Here is a 22,895-nt window from a genome sequence, read left to right on the forward strand (position 1 = left end):
AATAAAAGAGACTGTGTATAAAAAAGTCAGATTATTGTAAGAAAGACATCAGATATACACTCAGAACTGTTTTTATTTCTAAGAGGCGTCATGTTGATGACTCCAAAAGCAGTATCTGGCCAAAATTTTTACTTGTATTACTGAGACAGAGAAAAATCAGCTGAAGGTTCTATGTCCAAGTATGGCCAGTCCTTGTCAAGTCCAGTTCTACACAAGTAATTAGAGGAATGGACTTAAAAATATTTTTCTCAAGAGAAGGACCCAAAACTAACACCCAGTTCCTGACTTGGTGGAAACTTGGGAAACGTCTGGGCCCGATTCCTGGGAAAGCACAGAACTAATTTTACTTTTCAAATGCCATCTTTAAATATATCCATGATTTTTTAATTAGATTCAGACAAATCATAGAGATTTTTAAAAAAACCTAAGTGATGAAGAACTGCATGAATTTATATCCCTAATCACAGCATCTTGTCAGCATATGTGGACTGTGCTCATAATAAATAAGCAACAGATAGATGTACATACTCTGACTATTAACATATGCAACAAGTATGACTTGATGTGCTATTATGGTATTGCTCCATGAAAATTAAAACAGATACAATTCTGTCTTTCCATACAAAAACATGCAAACACTGTGCCAACAGAGGTAAGCAGAAGCACATTTCCCTGGGTTTCTATTAAAACACAGTGTAAATGATTTAAAAATATTTTGAGTAAGTCTGTGTACAAACAAATCACACTGGCATAAGTACAGCCTCAAGGGAATTGTGACAGAACTACTCACTGAGTCAATCAAGATGAACGATTTCACCTTTGGGTCAGAGGCAGAGGACTGAGAAAAATACACATCCACAGAATATTCTGTTCCCGGCTCCAGGCAGACTGGAGTTTGCAGAAGTGCAATCCTGTTTAGCAGAAATAAAGCACAGTTACAGCCAGGAATCGGGACAAGGCAAGTTCACTGGATGCTGTGAGTGCTCCCTCCCTCTGTGCCTGCATCCTGACGCCTGCAGCCCCCAGCAAGCCCTGCTGCTGCGGGGAGCACACCCAGCCCCGCTGCTTGCCGGCTTTGGGAAAGCTGCATGACTTCTGCCTGGATGGTTCACCAAGTGCAATTTAAACCTGGTGAGATTAAACTGAAAATGGCAGGTTTTACTACTTCAAGCAAAGGAGTTTGCAACTCGCTGTTCATATTTGTCCTTTCCTGTCCTTGTTTGATCAAGACTTCGGTCACATCCTCTTGGCTCCTCTCTATTCTTTACATGGGTCCAAGCTGAAAAGCTGGTTTTGAAAATAGGCTAGGACAGCGACTTTAAGTCAATATTTCCTTTCTGTACTGAAAGAGCTGCAGTTGGATCTTCGCCAAAGCAACGGCTAACCCCAGCAGGATCTCAGGCTGCTCTCCTGGCTTGAGCTAACCTTTGCCAGGCTGAGGACTGGAGCATCAGACTCTTCCTTAGAGCCTATGTGGTACTGTGGTGTGACAGCAACAGGAAAGGCCACATATGTGTTTCTAATATTCCCACTTCCCCACACATTTATCGCTCTGCAGTGCTTCAGTAAAAGATTTGTACACAGAAAATCTACAGGCGAAAGGACAGGAATAGTCAGACCTCTTTGTAGCTGGGAGAGGCAATGCATGTGGCTCCTGTGAAAGGCCCTTGTTTTTGCAGCGTTGACTTGACAAAGTACCAGCAGGCTGGATGGCAACACTTGCTAGCCAGTCTTCCAAGGACTATAACCAAAGGACAAAAATTATGGTCATTGTTCATATCTGAAAAACCCACTTTCTCTTTGCCAGGGTTAATGAAAGCCATCTGAATGATTGCACACTGCAGTGACAAAACAGATTTTCTCTTTGGCCTCTACAGGACTAAAAAAGTAATGTTATTTGTGAAAAATGCATTGTATTTGCAATGGCTAATTGAAGAGCAGAGACAGAAATGGGACCTCAGCTGGTACAAATGGAAACAGCTCTGTTAAAGCCATTGGAATTGTTTCCTTTCTTAGCACAGTGTTGTCCCGGACATATCCTTCATTATCTGCCTCCTCTCGCATCTAATAAGGAATAACAAACATAAAAGATTTTGTAAGAAAAGTCTTTAAAATTCAACTGTTTAATCTAATCCTTAGAAGGAAGAAGCTACATCAAACCAGCCCACTGCAAAATTGTTCTCATGCTTTAAGACACTGGGAGTTTTGTTTGCCTCAGAATGAGAGTAAGAGAACAGAATACAATAGGCAGAAAGAGGATCTCGAGTGGTGGGATTGTCCCAGGGAGCTGCAAAGTGAAAGAGCAAGGCATGTACAAATACTGGTACCAATAAAACACTTGCCTGTTTGAAGACATGGGTGCGGACTTGAGTTTAACCAGATTTGGGTTAACAGATTTCCCTAGACATGTCTTCATCAGTGAGAAATTTTGTCCAGGCAAAAAATAAGATTTTGGCTATTTTCCTACACTTTTCACACATCTCAGAGCCCCGCTGGAGGAACTGGGAAGCTGGATGTCTGCAAAAGCCCTGGATAAATATCTACTCAGATCACTCCTGCCTGTGCACATTTTCCTGTCCAGAAAATCCCAGCTAGAAATACAGGATGCCCATCTAAAAGGAGCTGCATTTTGTATGCGTCTGATTTGTGAACAGAAGTCCAGTCCAAGCAAAGGTACCAAAAGAGGAACTCCAGAAGATGAAATCTTGGCCGATGCTTAGAAAATACTTGTGATGCTGATTTGTCAGATGTGTGGAAAGAGTTAAGGGGATCAGTGGAGGGCATGTTGCTCTGTTGATAAGGACGAAAAGGCAAACAATTTTAAATTGAAATATAAAGAGTGGGACAAGTTGCTGTGTCCTATTATTGACAAAATAGACCCTGCATCTATCATGACATCACAAGACACACAAGACATCAGAAGTACCTCAGGCTCATAACGAATCGTGATATCAAAGTCCATAGCAAAGGGAATGTTGTTGATGGCAAATCTCAGCCCAGCTCCACTGGGAACGCGGGCGAAGCCGGGTCCCGTCCATGTGACGGACCACCCGGCGCTGGGCTGCCTGAAAACCACTGACACAGCCGCGTCCTGTCCAAACTGCACTGCACCCTGCAAAGACGCATTGACATTTTCAACAACGCACAGAGTCAAATTATAAAAAAACAAACAGAAAAAGAGAGAAAGTATTTTTGACACGTTATTTACTTATTTCAGCCATCAGCCAGCCTCATTTTCTGAACAAGCTTGCGATCAACACTCTAAGCACTCTCCCAAAGGTAGGATGTTTAGAGTCACATATAGAGAAAAGCATCCTCTAGCTTTGCAACAACAGCAACAAGAAGGACTAGAATAATCCATCCATCTCTGTATATTTGGCATCTCCAGGCATTCACATTGCAAACCTTAAGAAGATGAAGCTTGATTTCATACATGGCTGGACTTTTCATTATAAGCTGAATAAATAAATATCAATACTTACAATGACAAAGCTGACAGCATTTAAATGCAGTAGGTACCATGTTAACATCTAGGTATGCTTAAACGTTGGAAATGTCTTGCAAGCAAAACTAAAAAAAAAGGATTTTACCTTTCATGGGGCCCTTCCCTTCTAAAAAATTCATTGAACCTGAGCCTACAACGGAACTGGATGTAGCAGAGCAAACCGTTCGATGTGAATTATAAAATGTCCAGCCCAACTGCGTACCAAAAAATGGATCTCATTTGTGTCAGGATTGTAACGTCTGGGACTGTGGATCCCACATGCTCAGACATTTCCTTGCCCTCTGTTGCAAAATAAAATGTCAGTATTTGGTGTAACCTTAAGTAACTATTAAAGTATCAATTTACCTGTTCCAGTCCAGATTTTCTTACACTTCGTTTCTTGCTCCTGTTTAACACAATCTTTCCATTTTCAATCGTGAACTCATAGCCTTGCTTCTGGAAGTAGATGTCACACCTTGGAAGAGTGCTTGGTTTAACCTGTGAAGTAAAAGTAATGAGAGAGGGGACACCACTGTCTCAACAATGTTGAAGGGTAGGTAAGCAGCTAAATGAAAATCCGCATTTTTAAAACAAGCTCTATTCTCTGCTGTGTGAAACTCTAAACTATGGCCCAGCAGCTGCAGGAAGCCCTTTTCCCTCACTGTCTTACAATTAACTTGCACTTCCTCTTAAGCTATGTCCCAGACATCTGTTTTCCATTTAATTATTGGACTGTAGGATGATTACTGGTTGTGATTATAGTTAAATATTTGCGGATGTGACCTGCAAATAAACATTTTTTTATTATTCCTTCTCTATAGCTTCTGGACAACACACTGGAGAAGAAACGTTAATAGAAACGTAGGCAGCGGAAGGAACACATTCCAGACTTGTGCTCTGCATGGGGAAAAACTACCCCCATTTTGAGGGAAAAAAATAAATAAAAATTCATTTTTCTAAAAACATTACAGATGGGTGCCAAATTCTTGAGGAAATTGGGCTACAATCAGTGCCATTATATAAGGCAGCAGGAATGAGGCTAATGGAGCAGAGAGGAATTTGATTCTTCCCCTGTCAGAGATTCCCAGAAATATCACAGTTCGTGATAGCTATTGGCAACTCAAACACTTTCCTCTAATTTAAATAATTAAATTAACTTCTCTAATTCATGCTAGACCAGCCCGCACTTGAGGAGCAGCAAGGACAGCTTTGCAGGTCACACCATGCTGTAGTGACTGTCCCTCGGTAACAGCCACAGTTACGGAATAGTCACGTCCACGAAGAACAAGGCTGAACTGAGGACGGTCAAGGGACTTGCTTTGTATCTTCCTGCTAAAGAGCCGCTCCGGCTGCTGCCCAAGTGAGGGCTCTTCTCCTCAGCCTCAGCTCCTGTGCCAGCACTGCATGGATCCCCTCTCAGCACGACACCTAAAAAGCCAACTACGTACCAAGGGTGCAGAGCCAGAAAGGGGCTTTGCATGCTCAGCTTCATAAATATAATAATCCAGGGGTAAAAAGAAGTAGCCTGGGGCTGGCTCATTACACTGGCGGCTCACGATGTTGGGAAGACACTTGCACTGACCGTCCTTCGGTGAGCACCTAGGGTAAGAGTTGGCAAAGGGAGGACGTCAGAGGGCAGCATGGCTGGGGCCTCGCAGCACGAGAGCAGCTCAGCTCCACGGTTGTTTCAGCTCTGCTTCGTTTCTTCCGTTGTCGGATCACCTCCCCTATTAAACTTCTTTCTACCACCCACCCCTTCTGTTTCCTCCTTCCGATGCTGGATTTATTCAACGCTGCTTTCTCATCGCTTAGGAGGTGTGACATGCTTTGTCTTTCTCCATCCATTCCGTACCTGAAGCACAAATCCTTTTGTCTCCTGAGCATCCGTTACTATCTATTCCTGTATCAATTTCTTGTATCTGTTCCTGTATCTATTACTGTATCTATCACTATTCTTAAGTATCTATCGCCCATAATTTTAGAGGCAGGACATGAGATCAGAAGGACCTTTGATTTGATGTGATATGGTAATTTTCATATACTTACACTCTTATACTTACACTCTTTAACACATCAGATGATTATTAGCTTTGATTTACCTGCTCACAAGGATATGCTCTATGGCATCGGACTATGTGCTGCTATGTCTGAAGTCTAACAGCAGTAATGAAGACCCCTGCCCAACAAACTCCTGAAGGAAACCAACGACCAACTGAAACCAAGCTTGCTTATGAAATTATGTATTTTGAATAGGAGCCAGTAAGACAGAAAAATTTAAGATATTTCTAGCTTTTAAAGTGGATGTATGAAGCTAAGTTAAAAATGTAATCTCTAAGTTACTTGTAATTTCTATCAATATTAGGGCCTCTGGTTCTCTCAAACCATGCAGTTTATATTTTATATTAAACAAATCTTGACTCAAGCTGATTCAAAGTTGGCTTCAAAGGAAAAAGGTAAATCCCCTTTAAAATCACAAATAAATTTCCAAGATCCCAACTTGACTTTACACTGTTTGTACATGATGAAATTACATCTACAGTCTATTTTCCCATTTGTACTGAGACGCTATTAACCTAATTAGAAAGTGTAGCCTAAGAGTTTATAAAAATTAAAACCAAGAAAAAACTTGAAGAACATTAACTTACAAGTTATTCTGGGATCCACCAATGTCACAGTCACATGGAGAACAACCATACAAGCTGTTGCCAAGACCCCAGTATCCTACCTGGGATAAAAAGAAACTGAAAGATTTTTTACGGCAAATATTTAAGTATGTAAAGCACAGCAGAACTTATTCCCCTGGATGAACGATGCTCTGGAGTGCTTCTGGGCTGCCTGCCTGTGCTTGGCCATGTGAGATTGCTTCTCTTACCAGATTGCATGGGTGCTCAGCCACTGCAAGAATAGCCAGATATTTACCCATTTGTGCAAGCAAGTTGCTCTGAAAATAGCAAAGATGGTCTGAGAACACGATTTTGCATTTCCTTTCTTTTCTGTGAGCACTCCTCCTAGTGCAATTAGATTGCACAAATGTTTGCAAGCAGTAAAAAAGAACCAGATGTGTCAATGCAAAATGGGAGCATACAGCTGTAAAATTATTTTGAATTTTGACTAATTGTTTACTTTTCTGGCAATGAAAAGGTGGGAGATGGGAGAAGGGACTTCTAAAACCACATTGCAGAAGTAATAAAAAAACTGAGTACGTACAAGGCATTTTTCACAGCGTCGCCCTGTGGCAAACCGCTGGCAGAGGCACTCTCCAGTGGCAGGATCACAGATGGAGAAAGGCAGACTGCCAGAGGGATCGCAGTTGCAGGCTACAGAGAGAGAAATACGCGGTTACCTCTGTGAGCCCCAGTGACAGCAGCAGGACTGGCATTTGCTTTAGGTGTGGCATCAGCGTGATGGGCAGTCTCTGTCCTCCGGACAGATGCTCTGCAGATGGATGTGCCCTGGCACCCTGCAGCCCTCGGACTACCCTCGGATTCATCCAGATTCATCAGGATTGTATCTGAATCTTGTTGCCATTAAAACAATATAGTAAATTAAAAAAGAAATTATTTACTGTGACATAAGCATCAAGAGTTTCATGGCTTGAACTGCTGCTTCATGGTCCTTGTCCAGAAGCATGGACACAATTCGATCCTTGAACCTGCTAGTGAAGAGATCCATCCTGGAAACAAGTTATTTTCTGCTATAAATTCCCTGCAGTCCCAGAAGACACTTCAACCGCACTTCAACTTGCTTATCATACAGCATCCACCCAATGTATTTTAAGTAGCTATCATTTAAAAAAGCATCTGGGTATGTTTTAATCCAGCTGCCAGTTTCTTCAATGCAAGTTGCTCGGACCTCGGGGATCGCATCACGGTAACGGTTTAGAAACGTCCCTTTGAAAATAGCATACCCTCGGGCAATGGACTGTTTCCCCGGTGGGGACCCCTACCCTCGGGGAATGGACTGTTTCCCCGGTGGGGACCCCTACCCTCGGGGAATGGACTGTTTCCCCATTGGGGACCCTCTCTTGGGGGAACAGAGGCACTGGCAGAAGTCCGGTGCAGTGGTTTGCCGTGTGCTGTGCTGATGCGCACTGCACAGTCCTTGCATGTTGCTGAGTACCATGTGGTGGGCATAACGTGCTTACAAACCCACAGTGTGCCTGGCTAGGGACAGGATGTGTTTTTCAGTGAGCCTCGCTCAGAGGAACAGCTGGCTGGAAGCTCTCATGGCAAGGCAGCAGCTCCTGCCACCTCCATGCTGCACCGTGCACTGCAGAGTCCGAGTATCCTAACAGCAATTCCTGGGATCCCCTCTGGGGCTTTTCATTCACCCTTGTGCTGATTTTGATTCTAAAATTATTTTCATGTGATTTAATCTCCCTTTTCAACTAAATTGCATATTTAACAATGCTTCTATTAACAACAGCCTGATCCATTATAATATACTATGTATTCTGCAAGTGATTTTGCATCTTTTCCATCTCAGATACCACACCAGGTACATTAAATTACATTGACATTAAATTATAGTAGGCAACTGGGTATTTTGTGAAGCAGGTAGTCTCTGTGCATTAGTGGGTGCACCTGTGCATTCAACTACCTCCATCTCTTAGAAGTGCTTTGGAAAGAAGAACAAATGAGGTGGTTTACATACGCTGGCAGCCCAGAGGGTCACTGCCGCTCAGCCCATAGTAGTTCGCCCTGCACTTCTCACAGCGGGCACCCTCCACGTTCTCCTTGCAAGGGCACCGGCCTGCGACCATTCCCAGAGCAGGATCTGTGCGGCTCTCGCACACGCCGTTGTGCAACGTGCCTTCTGGGTCACAGTTGCAGGCTACAGGCATGGTCAAGGAGACATATAAAAAAAAGCACATTTAGATATAAGCATGAAAACGCAATTACAGAGCTGCAAGTAGGCACAAATTCAGGATTCTTGTAAACATTAGAGATGTTCGCCCATGCTCGCTGTGTTGGATACTTTACAGTTAATGCACAGCCGCTGTTAAGAAACATTATGACAGTGTTTCCAAGATCTACTTTTTCTCTGGAGGAGAGTTACAGTTTTCACTTTAGTGGAAATACATCCTTTGCTTTGGGTGGAAATAGGTGTTACTCATCCACTCCCTACCCTCTCCAGAGTACCTGGGGAGGAGAGGACCCTATAACTATAAAGTATAACTTTTGGGGATGCTCTCATGAAAGATGTAGGCTTGCAGAGGGGTACCAAGTGTGAGCCACCTCCCCAGAACTGGTCTGAGTTCGCCATAGCTGAATTATTTACTGGAAGCAATGGATTCATCAGGGGACACTGCCTTCGTGACGCATCCCATTTTTTCCTAAGGCACTACCTGTTTCTCACAGAAGAGCTGACATCTACCACACCACTTCCCTGGGTAATCTCCCCTTGGCTCCTTAAGGACTTGTCATGCCAACCAATTACTACATTTAAATTATACTCAGAGCATTTTTCCCATCCTATGTTAATACTGAGTTTAGCTCATCTTTCAGAAGAAGGGCTTTCATGCCTGAAAGCTTATTTTTCTTATATATGGTAGGTATCTAGCAAAAGTTGTTGCTCCTCCCATCATTTTGCACCTCTCCTGTAATCCCTGACTACCACAGAAGCAACAGCACTATTACTATTCATATTTATATTGATGTTGTTCGAGAAAGACGATAGCTCTGCTGGATTTCAAAGCTCCATTTAGCAATAAGTTGGAATATGCAGCCCTTTTCACAATGCTGGTTCAAGGATGTTGTCATGCAGCTACTTTATAAGGTAGTTTGGATGTTATAGGTTTGGTGACATTTTTACAACCGTATGAACATTTAAGCATGGGGATGCCATAGGGCTCGGAGCAAAGAGAACCAGAACTACCCCATTCTGAGTCATTCTTACAGAAGCTAAAGAAGCAAAGCTTACGGAGGCACGCGTGAGGGTCCGAGATGACTTTGAGTGGATCCTGGTAAAAGAAACGTTTACACTGGTCACAGTGTTGCCCCGTGGTGTTGTCCTGACAGTCCTCACAAACACCACCGCTGACCCCACCACTGGCCTGGTACACGGCCATGTCAAAGTGGCATGTGCCAGAATGGCCATTGCAGTTACACCCTGAAACCAAAACAAACAGTGGGATATTTCGCACCACGATTCCTATTATTGTGGTCTTGCCACCATTGCTGTCTACTGTTAACATGGGGTTACTTGTTACTCGTATGATTTCAGTGCCCCAGCAAGATTATAGCTTCCCAGGCCTTGTGCTTTACAGCTGGGGGGAATCATTGGAGACTTACGACAGAACTGGCCCCTACACTTGGAAAAGTACCCATGCAGGTGAGCGTGCCTGATACGCAGCGGGGAACACTGCTCCACTGAAGAAAGATGAATATTTGTTACAGATCCTAATATATTATTCGTACATGTCCTACATTACTCATTATTGTGAAAATAAATAATTTAGCCTTGTCTAAATTCTTTCATTCACAAGAAAGACCCTGTGCAAACCAATGAATGATCTTTTTTGCTTTTTCCTCTCTTTATTGTTTTTTTCTTTTCATGAAAAATAAGAACAGGAAACAGCTTTCCTTCTTGTAGGGCAACACAGCACCGATGGATACAGGAATCCACCTATTTTTCTAGATGAGGCATGGAAAAGTCTCCCTCCCAGAAACCCAGCCATCCCATTACGCATTGCACTGGGTTTGTGCTACACCCACCACTCAGCTATTGAAAAGGAAAATAATACGTTTGAGTTACGTTTGCAAGCATTATCTTGTGCCCCTTCAGCTGGCCTCCAGGGAACATCATTGTAGAAATCTCTACATCTTTCACAGGACAAACCTTCGGTGTTATGGTGGCAGATACATCTCCCGTGGACCTGCAACATGGTGAGAACAGAGAGGAGGTAAGGTGACACTAGAGCAGAGGAGAGGACAGGAGATATCTGCTCAAGGTATGCCAGCAAGATCAGGAAAATTCAAAGCTCTTTGGCTCCCTCAGCTGACATAATTCTCAGTTATTTGAGTAAAAGGTCTGGAGAATACCTGCAAACTTTAACCAAATTGTTTTAAAGCCACTGAGCAACACTTAGGAAAAAAATACTTCTAGAGATATCAAAGGAGACTTCAACTTCTGAAATTCTCTCTCTCTCTCCCTACATGTCTCTATATTGAGATACATATTCTCCAGGAGAAAAAACCTCTTGTTCCCAGAAGGAAAGAATTTGCAATCATGTTCCTGAATTTTTTAATAATCCATTTTTCATGGCTTAGCTTTGCATTATCAGCTATTCTTTGTGCCAATGCCTCCTCTCCTGCCGCGGAGCCCCCGAGCCCAGCTGGAGTGTGGAATGCACCCAACAAGTGGCCATTCAAGTCTGCACGCACCACAGGCTACTTACTGCATTACATTTGCATCATTACAGCTCTGGTATTTTGCTGCTATTTTCAACATGTCTTGTCCCAGTTGCTTTTGAAACACCATACTAGTGCCAACAAAGAGACAGCTTCTGAGCAATCCAGCCCAGGGTTTTAAAGGAAGAAGCTGTATTGAAACGTTTTACAACTTGGAGTTGCAAATGGTCAATCCAATGGTCATCAGAGAACTTCCTTCCTCTCCCTCCCTCCATCTCTTCCTTCCTCCAAAATACCAGGTAGGGACTGCCCTTGTTGGAGACAGCGTTAACAACGCACCATCCCAGACTGATGGAAAACATCTCCCCGCAGATTCTGCACAGGATCACACTGGCTGGCGTGACCATTGCAAAAGCAGCTGCCCCGCACAACCATCTCATAGACAGCGTAGTAGTACTTCTCAAGGGGATCACTGTGCCTTCTTCCAAGCAGAGCATCCCCAAGGGTGTGGAGTTTAGTAAAATTGATCCTTAGGTTTGTCAACGTAATGAGCTCTGGAAGGAAAGAAGATAAATCAAGAGCCCAAGTTCACTCGAAGATGAACAGTATGAAATCTTCAGCTTGGATCAGTCATCCAAGAACTCCCCCGTACTGAAGAAATAGTGAAAATGATCTGGTATTGGCTGAGACCAGTAACCCATATGGTGCCAGGGCACGGACCCGCTCCTGGCACACAGCTGTGTAAGCATTAGCACCCTCCTTGGTATGGCTCTGGCTGGGGCCAACCTGTATTTTCCCAGTCAATATCTTAATGGGTTCATGTACAGCTCTGGGACTGCTCCCAAAAGGCAGTGTGGATTGGGCCACCTCATCCCAGAAGGAAAGATAGTTCGGCTGCATCCACGAGCTCTGCAGAGCTGTGCCGTTTGCCCTCAGGGCTAGAGAACAAGATTGGCCCATTTAATTTATTAATACACAGGTCTCCCTATGATCTTTTGGTACGTAATTTTCAACATCATATTGACTTATACCAGCTGAGCTTTTCACCCTTTCAGTGTACAAAACAAGCAACACCAGCAAAGTATCTCTGGAGAAAACCTGTACTGTCCATACCTTGGATATATGGCACATATGGATTTTCTATTTCAAAGCTGGGATCCAAAGCTTTTAAAACAACCTGCAAAACAAATTAATACAGCTCTATAGATCACTGAAGCTATTCTTTTTGGATATAAAGTCTGTTACCTGAGACCCATTAGCTACTAATGCCACTTTCCTGACCCCATAGAAGAAAAAACACAAGGCTGTGGCCCTGATTCAGCAAGTGCTCTCACCCTTTCAACCTGGCCTTGGCCGAGCAAGGCAAAAAGACCTTTTGGTGGATTGATGTGTCAGGAGGAAGGAAAAGCAGTGCCCTACAGTGATGTAGAGATGGGACCAGCACCTACCAAAGGGATCAGAGGACAGGCTCCTGCCTTTAGCAGTAGAGGCTGATGGAGAGTCAAGATCTCTTATGAGGGGGACTTCCATGTGAATTTGGAAAGCAGGAAAGAGCAGTAGAAGGTCTTGTACTAGTTGTTTAGTAGAAGGTTGTTTTATGAGTTCATTTGGATGTGAGACTGAAGGTAAAGTGCAGTGTTTGTCTTTCCCTCTTACTTCAGTAAAGCTAATAGCACTTTGTGTCTCAGAACCTGTATAAGTGAGTCTGATGGACACAGACAAGAGACCCTCAGCTCCAGAAAAATAGCCACGTATGATCTGAACTCATACAAACACAGACACTCAGCAATACCTCGCCTTCAGTGGATGGCTCGATGTCTGAATATCTTGAATCACAAATGACATCTCCCACACTTTTTGCTGGACCAGAAGAGACGTTGGGAAAAGAAGCTGCACAGTCCTGTGCAAAATATCTAAACGCTTTCCAGGTCTGACCAAAGTTGGTGGAGCGCTCAACCAGCATTGCTGCAGGCCGAAATGTCTGCAAGAAACATTATTTCAAGAATTCCTTAACCAGGTGTTGAAAAGACATCTCAGGGGTTGTTCTATTGACATTCCTGTTTGGGGAATGCCAACAGCTGCCAATTAAAATTCTGTGTTTGGGAGCTTGCAGGCTCCCTACAGGGCTACTGTGCTGGTTACTTGATTCTCGGAAAAAGCCGGATTCCTCATCTGAACCCTCTCAGCAAAAGGGAAGGGCAACCTTCCACATAGATATAAGATTACTTTCTAAGTAAGGGAGTTTACCATAACAATGTAGGAATTTTGTAGAAAAAAAATTGTAACCATCTGGATCATAATGGATACACATGAGGAGACTGAACTAAACTTGAAAGAGCAACCTCAGTTCAGAAATGTCCTAAATTTTTAGGGTTTAATTTTGCAATTTAATTTTTTTTTCAGCTTTAATTCTCAGATTTATAGAAAATAGGACCAGAAGGCACATGAATAGGAAGCTATTCAGTCTATCCTCCTCCCCTAAGGCAGGATCAGCTATAACTTAACCATACTTGACAGGTGTTTATCTAACCTGTTCTTATAAATCTCTAAAGATGGAGCTTTCACTGCCTCTCTAAGCAATTTATTCCTGTGGTTAAGTAATTAGTGTATAACATTACATAAAAGCTCTGGTAAAAGACGTACCTTAAAAGTCAGGATAAGATGGCTGAACTGGAATAAAGTTTCTAGGTCCAATCTAATGCTGACATGGTCAACACCTGAAAAGAGAATGAAAATGAAGTGAAGAGCACCATGCGCACATTGGAGGGGTTGCTGAGACAGCTTTCCTGTGAGGAATTTAAAGATGCCTTTTCCAGCACAGCAGCAAGGCTCTTTAGGGCATCCCCTGTGCACAAACCCGGTGTGTGGCTGGATCACTCTCTCGGGGGCAATGCGATGCGCTGCCTTTCCGGCACTGGCACCAGCAATGCTGCATGTCACTGACACTGCAGGAAACGGTTAAAGGTCCTGTTCAGACCATTGGAACTGTAAGTGATGGTGATGGTAAGGTTCTGGGTTTGCATCTTCCTATATCCAGTAAGATTTTTTTTAAATCCATCCAAATAGTTTGCTCATTTCTAAGAAAAAAATGAAACCAAATAAAAATATGGGGCTTTCTTCATGCTAAACAGATCTGTTTAAACCCTTCTATACTGCCAGATCTGAAGTTTGTCATGAGCAGAGCTATCGCACCAGGCATCTTCCAAAATTGCAACAAGTATGGAAAAAAACCCCCACAATTCACACATTCTCTGTAGAGAGTGGCAGGAGCTCAGCTGATATCCCCGTTGTTCACATCTGCATGCAGGAGCCCGGGGCTCCTGCTGACCAGGCTGTGCATGAGACCTCATCCCAGAAGAAAGATGGCGAGAGCAAGAAAAGATCCTCTCACAGCTGGCCCACAGCTTTCTTGACATTAATGTCCAAAACTGGTGACAGCTCCTTGCTAAACTCCATGAAAAAACAAGGCTTATGAATTTTAGCCGGATACCCAAAATAGGGGTAACATATTATCTTAATTTTTCTATGCCTTAATTTCCAACCGGTCAAATATTTTTTACATATTCACTATATGTCAAATAAAGTAGAGTAGATGCTATTCCTCCTATCATGCCTTCACAGAGAAGCTGTAAGGATATATAAATTGATATCAGTGAAGAACTACTACAGAGAAGCTTGCGACAAAATTAACACATGGCAATAAGGGTGTTGATAGCCAAGCTTCATTTAATTATTTCCTACAGTGTTCATGCTTTACACGGCAAGCAGTATTTTTTTAAATGGATATTTGTGTTTTACACACTGTGTCACTACACATGTGTAGGCAAATGTACCTTTTGCCACAAATCACATTTCCCTGAAAAGCAGACACTGTGAAAAATACATGGCCACCGTGTATAATACAGCACTGCTGCGGGTCCTCTGGCCAGCTCTTGGAGATATTGTGCTTAAAATTCGTCTGTAGAAAAACAGAATTTCTGAAATCCTATATTGTTACACAAATTGGTTTAAATCACTCAGTATTACTGAATCAAAGAATGGATGCAGTTTTGTCTCATCTCTTCATGAAGGCAACATGATGAATCCCAATTACATAAATAAATCTCACAGTAACATTTTGCAGTAATATTTTCTCAAATAAACTTACCATTTTCTGACTGCCACCACTTTTTTTTCCTATCGGGCTCAAAAGTTGTGATAACATTTTCAACCATGTGACTGTTGTGCTGCATATAGGGGTATCTGGAATCACAGAGAAAGCACTTCTGTTCAGCCTAGAAAACAAAATGAGCAGGATAAAAGATGAATTTGGTCTCTTCTCTAGAGATCCAATGGAGGTACATAAATGTATTTATGCCATTGCAAGATTGGAGCCCATCATGTTGCTTTGGGTGCCTGTGCTTTTAATCACTCAGGCTTTCATATATAAGGGACAAGACCAAGAAAATCATCATATGCACAAACCATGCATATAGTAAATGTTAGCCTCGGTTTGCCCCAGGTACTCTATAAACAATACACTTCTTCAGTTGTGGAAAAGGGATGTCAGTAAGAGCAAAGAAATTAGTTTGTCAAGGTGTTGATTCTGGGTTTAGCTGCCAGCGGGTTTGTTTTGCAAGGGTTTCTTGGGACGAATTTATTTTTTAAAAGTTGAGCTTTTATTCATGTCTCATAAAGGCTGTCAAAACTTTCAGCCAGAGACAGCAGTGAGGAGGCAGAGGGGATACAAGGGAGGACTGGGTCTTTCAAGATCTCAGGAAGCCTTGAAGTGGAACATACACTAAATCATTTACACATTTCTTTCCTCTCTCTTTTGCACATTTTCTAGCAGCTCAGAGACCCAGCCAGGAGCAGCAGACAGGTGCTGTTGTACAAACGGAAGGCAAGGCTGGATCCAGGCACAATGTAAGTAGGTGGTCTGGGCTGACACCACCCCCCGACCACTGTCAGTGCCTTTTGTAGGCATAGGGAAACTGGAAAAGTTTAAAAACAAGGCAAAGGAGGAAAATCAGGATGTCAATAGGATGAAAAGGTCTTGTTTGAAAATGTAACAAGCAGAAGACGAAGGTCGCAATGATTAGCCAATATCTCAATGCTGAATGAGAGGCTTTTGTCTGCAAAAGGGCTTTGAAAGCGAGGGCAAGGAGCTCCTATTTAAGGTGATAAGAGGGGGACTGAGTCGGAGACGTAAGGAGAGGTGACAAGGTTAACATGCTGGGCTGGGAGATGACCCGTGCTGAGCCATGCGGACAAGCCCAAGCAGCATGCGATCGCAGCCGGCAGTGCCGTGGGGAAGCGAACGGCAGTGGCTGCACCGGGGGAGGCCCAGGGTGGGCAGGGGCCGCTGCGCTACGCAGGCAGGCTCTGCGAGAGCGGGGCAGAGCCCGAGTGCGAGGACTCGGGGATCAGCCGAAGCAGAAGGTGATGCCCAAGCTGTGTGCCTGGCTGGCAGGGATGCTGGCAGGGAGAAGGGGGGACGACACAGTCCCAGAGGGAGCTGAAGGAGGAGGCACAGATTCGGTGCCCTTGGCTGGGAGGCTGGCAGGCATGCTGCTGAAAACAAAAAGTGGAAGCCAGTGGCAGGAGCTGCGCTGGAAATGACCTAGAAGGGGATGGGCAGAGAGGCACCACACCCGGCACGCTCAGGATCTACAGAGAAGTATTAGGAATGGTTTGGGCATCTTTGTATTATGAAATCACCTGCGAATTATTCACAACTAAATAAACGAAGAGATACAGATTTACAGGTATGGTAGAATTCATATGTTTTAAACATCACGATAAATATGTATTATATTCAGTCATTCTATACCACACTTGAAAAATGTATGAACGTACAATTTAGAAGACAAGACAGAAATACAAAAAATATTCTGTCATCTCATTTCACAAAGCTCTGGTAAAGAGAGCTTAGGTTACCGAAGCATTTGGCAGGACTGCGCACACCCACTCTCTGGTTTAGATAGACATATACAATACGACACTCAGTCAACTTATGTTTAAGGTTGCTCCATAAAAATCTTTTGTGCCCCAAAGGACAAGCATGTGCATGTCCACATAAGGCAAGTCTGGCAGATCCCATTTGCCTCTGAAGTGTGCATCTTTATACTCTCCTCAATACTGAGTCCTCTTTCTTTTCCTTTCAAAACATGTGTAATTAGTAAATCAAATCATAGGGCTAGAACACACTTAACCTAGATTTAGAAACAATAAGGCACATTAAATACTGAAAATTATTTGCAGTGCTTCTTTTCAAACACAAAACAGTTGAACTCTAATTTTTTTTCAATCTGAATTTTCAATAAGACATCCCAACCGAGTCCTGGCTCTTGGCAGCTTGCCATGTTGACTAACACAAACTTCCACAAGTAAGGTTTGCTCTGGTCATGATGCCTGATGCAGGTCATCAGGAGGGGAGCTGGGGGAGGAAGCACTTGGCTTTGCAAGGTGCAAAGCTTCCTGACCTGCCTCCAGCAAAGCATTCGAGAATGTACTGGTGAGAAAGAGAATTGAGTTGAGTGGGACTCTCTGATACACCTTAGGTGACACACACATTTAAGGGGAGCTGGTACAGCAGATCACATTGCCAGAGCATAAGCCTCTATCTCTGAAGCTCTGCAAAGCAGCAGAATTTGTAGCTCTCATCCTCTTCAGGAGACAGTCACCAGGGGTCAAGATACGTTGAAGCAGCATTAAATCACAGGCCTTATTGCAGAACAGCTGGTCCTTTTCATGAGTCTGTATTTACATAATTCAAAGGATAAGTACAGGCAAGTGAAAATATTAATTTTTTATTGTTCTTTGATCTCCTTTTAAAAAGAGAAAAAAAAAAAGGCAGTCATCCAGCAAAGGGCCAGAAAGACGATGTCTCTGAGATGGCTCTTTGTGTCCATCTACCAAGCAGTGCCAAGGCTCAGAGCACAGCCAACGAGTTAGTGCCCAGGATCCACTTGTTCAAACAACGTGGGGAAAACCAGCAAAGGGTGAAGAGTGGCTCATAGGCTCTTTTGGAAGAGGAAAGAGGTATTTACATTTTGCAGAAAACCATAGTTGCAACGAGCAGTGCTTGGTGCCATCTCAGTATGGCAGAGCTTTGCACTGTAAATGTGTCACAGCATTTTGCCAGAAGGTCATAAACTCTAATTATTTTCAAATGCTTATAAATTAAGCTGTGTTTTATTAAATTCCTCTTCAGCCTACAGCTGGTATTTAGTGAAAATATTTCTCTTTGCAATAATTTATTAGCTCAGTGGGGCCAAGTCCTCCAGGACATGCAACAGGGGAATTCCCGTTTCCGCCTGCCCGTGGCTCCTGCACACCCGCTGGTCCCCCACGGCCCCCATCGCTGCAGCCAGGGAGCAAGAGGGATCCCTCTGATCACCCGCGTTTCAGATCTGTCCACCCACCCATGCAGCCAAAGACTGGACTACACCATTAGGTTTTCCCTCTGCCAGAGATGGCTTTCTGCTTTTATCAACGCTGGTCTAATTTCAGATCAAAAGACATGAGAGAATATGGTGTGAATCGCTTAACAGGCTCCCTCAGGTCTCAACACTGTATGGGACGTGTACACCCGCGAAGGTCTGTTGAGGCAGTGCCTACAGCCTGCAGGACCACACTCCTCCTGCTAAGCACTCACACGCGTGCAAACTGTGGTCTTCACCTCTGAGGCATGAGTGGGAAAAGGACCTGCAGAGCACAGCTCCTTCAGAAATCCCTGTGCTCATTTGCATCTCATGGATATTTCTCCCTCTTGAGAAGCTATACATCGCTGTGGAGGCTGTTTGCTGCCAAAATCTCCATATATGCTGCAATAAGGCATAGCCTTCCACCAGACTTATGTCATGCTGTCTGGTGTTTTTTCAGACAACTTCAGTAGAAACTTCCTAGTCTGGACAATTTCCTTTTACAGATGAGACTATTGTTAGTAAGCAGAGTTCAGTTTATTAAAAAAGAAAGAGCAAACCAACCTCTAGGTAGCCTATAATGCAGTACTTCTGAGGGCCGTTCATTCCACAGGTTGACGAGGCTGTTAATTGCTTGCTGCGACCCAGGAGGAGGTCCCCAATGGCCGGGTGGCAGGACCCAGCATCACAATCATCCTGCGCATGCTGGAGTCTTATCAGTGCTGAGCACAAAAGAAGATTAAAGCGAGATGAAATTGTTTTGCATACCCAGCAGTATTCTCCAGAGAAAATCAGTTCCATCCTAACATCAGCAGAAAACTAAATTATCCTTTGCCTGTACTCCTTTTGTCCGTAATAATATCATTCGGTAGAATCTTGAAGAGCTTTGGTAATGAACACACCTGCTGCAAAATCATTATTAAAAATATAGCTACCATATTGCAAATCTATGCTAAAGCTTAAATTCTCAGCATATTATCATGCGGGAAACATGCCAATCTGCTACAACCAATAATTTATTATGCTTCCTACCCTGGCATACCCATAGCCAGCTCTCCTGCAGCAGAACCACAGGCATTTCAATTGACTCTGTGAGCAGAGCCGGATTTGGGTTAGTTCTGCTGATTTCTGATGATTTCCAAGTGAAAATGGTGGAACTGAGACTACGATTGAGGTCAGGGATCCCTCAGATTTTCTGATGATTTGCAATGAACCTCCTGGTCCGGTTCCAGAACCTTCCGTTCAGACCCCATGGAATGGTCATTAATAATTAAACAGAATAATTCTGAATTCTCTAAATAATTGCAGGATCTTTTGGTTTATTTTGCCTGAAACAACTTTAAATATTTTCCCCATTATGTTAAGACTTCCCTTACAGGGCTTGTCCTTTTAAACAAGTTCTGTCCTGAAACCCTGCACAGGAACGGATACCTTGGAGGCTTTATTTGCTCAGCTTTACTTGGCTCAACTTGTTATAGAAAGTGCAGTTAAAAAAAATACAATCAATACATGAAGATCCCACAGAACACCAGAAGCAGTAATGCAATTACAGCAGTAAATATACAGTATTTGACAGCCAGGTTTCAGTCTATGGCTCAGGCTATACTTCAGATGATGAGCAAAGCTTGACTCTTTAGGTATAAAGCCATGCATGTTTGGTTAGCCTGTTCTTTATTTATCCAGATCCACGATATTAGCTGTCAGTAGATAATGATTGCGCCTTTCAGGACCTGATTCAGACTCAATTACAACAGTTACTCAATTACTCAATTAGCTTTTCTTTGTATTTAAAGTTTTCATATCACTCATAGCTCCTAGGCAGGAGAGTGGGGAATAAGGATCACTGTCATGTGTGTCTTAACAGGGTACATAAAAGAAGCACTCCAAGAAAATCTTGGAGAGATATGTAAATCAAATGGTAATATTTCAAAATTGGCCTGAATAACTGTAACATCTGTACTTACCGAGGTGTAACAGGATGGCCAGCCCCAGCCCCATGCCTCCCCGTGAAACTCAAACTGGTGCCACTGCAAGAGAAGAACTGGTGGGTCACCTGGTGCTCTGCCTCACCAAGGCACCCCTTGCGCATAGGCTTACTCAGAGCTAGCCTTTAGTGAAGTGACAGAGCCATAATAAAAATATGAAGGTTAAAAGGAAACCCTGGCTTTGATTTTGTTTTAGCAATAATTTCTCCTGACAATTTTCAGCACTGAAATCAGGATGAAAGCAGAGGGACACCTCACAAGTACTTTTGGAGAAGACCATAAAAACATATTCACACTTAGTTTACAGTAAAAATAAAATGCTATCAGGAAAAATATTGTAGGTTTTGATTATAAGCTATTTAATCCTGACTAAATTCAGCAGGGCTGTTTGCAGAGATCTGACTCCTCTGGAGGTTCATGTTTCTTGCACTGACTTAAAACAAAGACCAAGGTCGTAATGAAGACACCACTGAGAAATGCCTGAAGTCAGGTGCTATGAATTTTGCAGAGACAAGATTATAACCGCATCTTTAAGTGCAGTGAGGAAAAACAGGTAATGTCAGTATCAATGCAAAAGACTCATACAGGGGAACCTCAGCGTGAACCCAAGGGAGGTTCATTGTGGCATTTACTTCACACCCTTCCTCTTCCTACTCACCTGGAGGAAAATAAGACTTGCCAACACAAAACCTCTGTTGGAAAAACAGAAGGCAGCCATGGGTGTAAAAGACAACCCAGCATCCTGCCACCAGGTAGAGCTCACAAACTGCAGCCTGCCCCCCATCTTTGTGCCTTCCACCTCCTTCTCCACCTGTAGGCACCAGCGGGGCCAGCACTCCCTGATGCAGATCCAGCTGCTGGGGCATCCCCACGTGAGCGTGCCCAAAGTGCCACTTCCCAGCTCCATTCTTGCTCCTCACCTTCATACAGCCGTTGCTGTCCTGAATGAGCTAAGATTAAATAACCCCCCCAGAGCAGGGGGAACAAAGCAAGGGCATTCAAAGTATTTCAGATGTGACAGGCTCCACGTAGGCTTGGTTCATGCAGCTCTATACAGCACATGACACAACAGCCATACCTACATGGCTATTTCAGCAACCACAGGTAGGGAAAGCTATCAAGAGCCACCAGCACTTCGTGCTGCTTCAGCTCCTTTCACCTGCCACGACCGCAGAGAGCCTGGGGTGTGATGGTGAGACGATGCCGGAGAGCACCTGCATAGCTGCACCTGGCTCCCTGGCTACACAGAGAGCTGGCACCAGAGCCAGCGTCTGAGGCAAAACCGAGCAAACATTTTCCTGCTGAGTTGGACTTTAGATTTTATACTCTGTCAGAATGATGGACAGACTCAGAGATGACTTAAACTGCAACAGCACTGCAGTAAAATACAGGTATCCACAGTAAGAGTAATCTTGAAAGTTATACGTCCCTGTCCCTACCCTGTCTAACACCATGACGTTCAATACCAGTGATAGTCTTTAAACATGACTCACTTTAACAGAGAAACAAGGACCAGCAAAATCCCAACATACTTTAGTTCTGTGCTTAGCAGGAAAATTAAATACTGAAGAGGTCTTACCTGGGTTTCAGCCAGCCAAGTGTTTCAGCTGGAGATGAGCAGAGCCGACTGAGGGAAGCAAGCAAAGGCATACCTGTGCGCTTCAGCTGGAGAAGACAGTGCGTCCCCCGAGGCACCGCAGTGTAGGTGAGAATGAGACCCAGCCTGCAACCTGCCAAAGGCTTGATTTGTGAACTCTTTCTGCCGGAGCTTCTGGCATCAGCAAATATGTGCAGTGAAAGAAAATTGTGACAGGTTAAGTTCACGGCAGAAAAAGTTCATGCAACTGAAAAGAGAACGCTGGGGTTCTTAAAGTGCTGGCAAACAACTCTTTAACTGTTGTTTAATTAAAAAACTGTTCAGTTGGTCCGGTTTGCAACCAAACGTCAACGTCTTTACACCTACTTAACAGCAGAAGTCTAGTGGCCCTGGTTTATCTGAACATGGGCTAGAAAGGATGACTCCTCACAGTAGGGGTGCAAACGGTCTGGAAGGGCTGATTTTGGGTTTTGAGGGGACTGTAAACATGCCTATGTGAAAGCTGTGATCGCACCCATATGGATGTATCGAGCCAGCTTCAAATTAGCTCAAGCTCTGGATCGCTGCTGTGAGCACTAGGTTTTTTTCAATGTAAAGCTAAAGACAACATGGCAACTTGAGTCACAGCTTTGCATTTCAGCACAAGCTTTGCCTGTAACTGCCCACAGCGGCAAGCACGGGGCAGGGAGGTGCGTGGCGTACAGCGCAGTGTGGGAAACGCGGTGATGGAGCAGCTCCGATATGGCATTCACCAGCTCATGCACAGAACTGGCCACTGGTTTTTGGTGTCTTTGTTGAAACCTGTGGCACTTTGATTTCAGTTGTCAGAATGGCAGGTTGTCTTGGGTACATATTTTTAGTTGTGATATATTTGTTATCGGTTCTCCTCTGACTGCTTGTAAGGCTTAATTCATGATTGTCTGTAAAGTATCATCACATCCTCAAACAGGTTTTCTATATGTACAAAATATGTTTTATAAACTAATCATAACTTTTCTTTTGGTAGTTCCTATTCTTTCAGAAAAAAAAAGGATACATGTTCTTTAATCCTATTGCAATGCTCAGTACTAT

At 43.6% G+C, this 22,895-nt stretch overlaps 1 protein-coding gene across 1 annotated transcript in view; it reads right to left on the bottom strand.

The window, feature by feature from the left end:
• The window catches only part of LAMB4 (laminin subunit beta 4), a 42,063-nt gene extending 21,730 nt beyond the window's left edge, over positions 1–20,333 (bottom strand). The window contains exons 1-16 of the mRNA XM_072859792.1: positions 20,207–20,333; positions 18,807–18,964; positions 14,984–15,110; positions 13,480–13,553; positions 12,629–12,817; positions 11,950–12,013; positions 11,176–11,390; positions 10,241–10,361; positions 9,407–9,595; positions 8,138–8,317; positions 6,692–6,801; positions 6,130–6,209; positions 4,933–5,083; positions 2,927–3,112; positions 1,620–1,741; positions 791–911 (exon numbers count right to left, since the gene is read on the bottom strand). Of these exons, the coding sequence (XP_072715893.1) occupies positions 791–911; positions 1,620–1,741; positions 2,927–3,112; positions 4,933–5,083; positions 6,130–6,209; positions 6,692–6,801; positions 8,138–8,317; positions 9,407–9,595; positions 10,241–10,361; positions 11,176–11,390; positions 11,950–12,013; positions 12,629–12,817; positions 13,480–13,553; positions 14,984–15,110; positions 18,807–18,964; positions 20,207–20,240 (2,121 nt within the window). The 5' untranslated portion in view covers positions 20,241–20,333. The remainder of the gene's footprint in view (positions 1–790; positions 912–1,619; positions 1,742–2,926; positions 3,113–4,932; positions 5,084–6,129; positions 6,210–6,691; positions 6,802–8,137; positions 8,318–9,406; positions 9,596–10,240; positions 10,362–11,175; positions 11,391–11,949; positions 12,014–12,628; positions 12,818–13,479; positions 13,554–14,983; positions 15,111–18,806; positions 18,965–20,206) is intronic.
• Positions 20,334–22,895: the final 2,562 nt, after the last annotated feature.

This window comes from Ciconia boyciana, chromosome 1 (genome assembly GCF_034638445.1).
Source record: "Ciconia boyciana chromosome 1, ASM3463844v1, whole genome shotgun sequence".
Taxonomy (NCBI): domain Eukaryota; kingdom Metazoa; phylum Chordata; class Aves; order Ciconiiformes; family Ciconiidae; genus Ciconia; species Ciconia boyciana.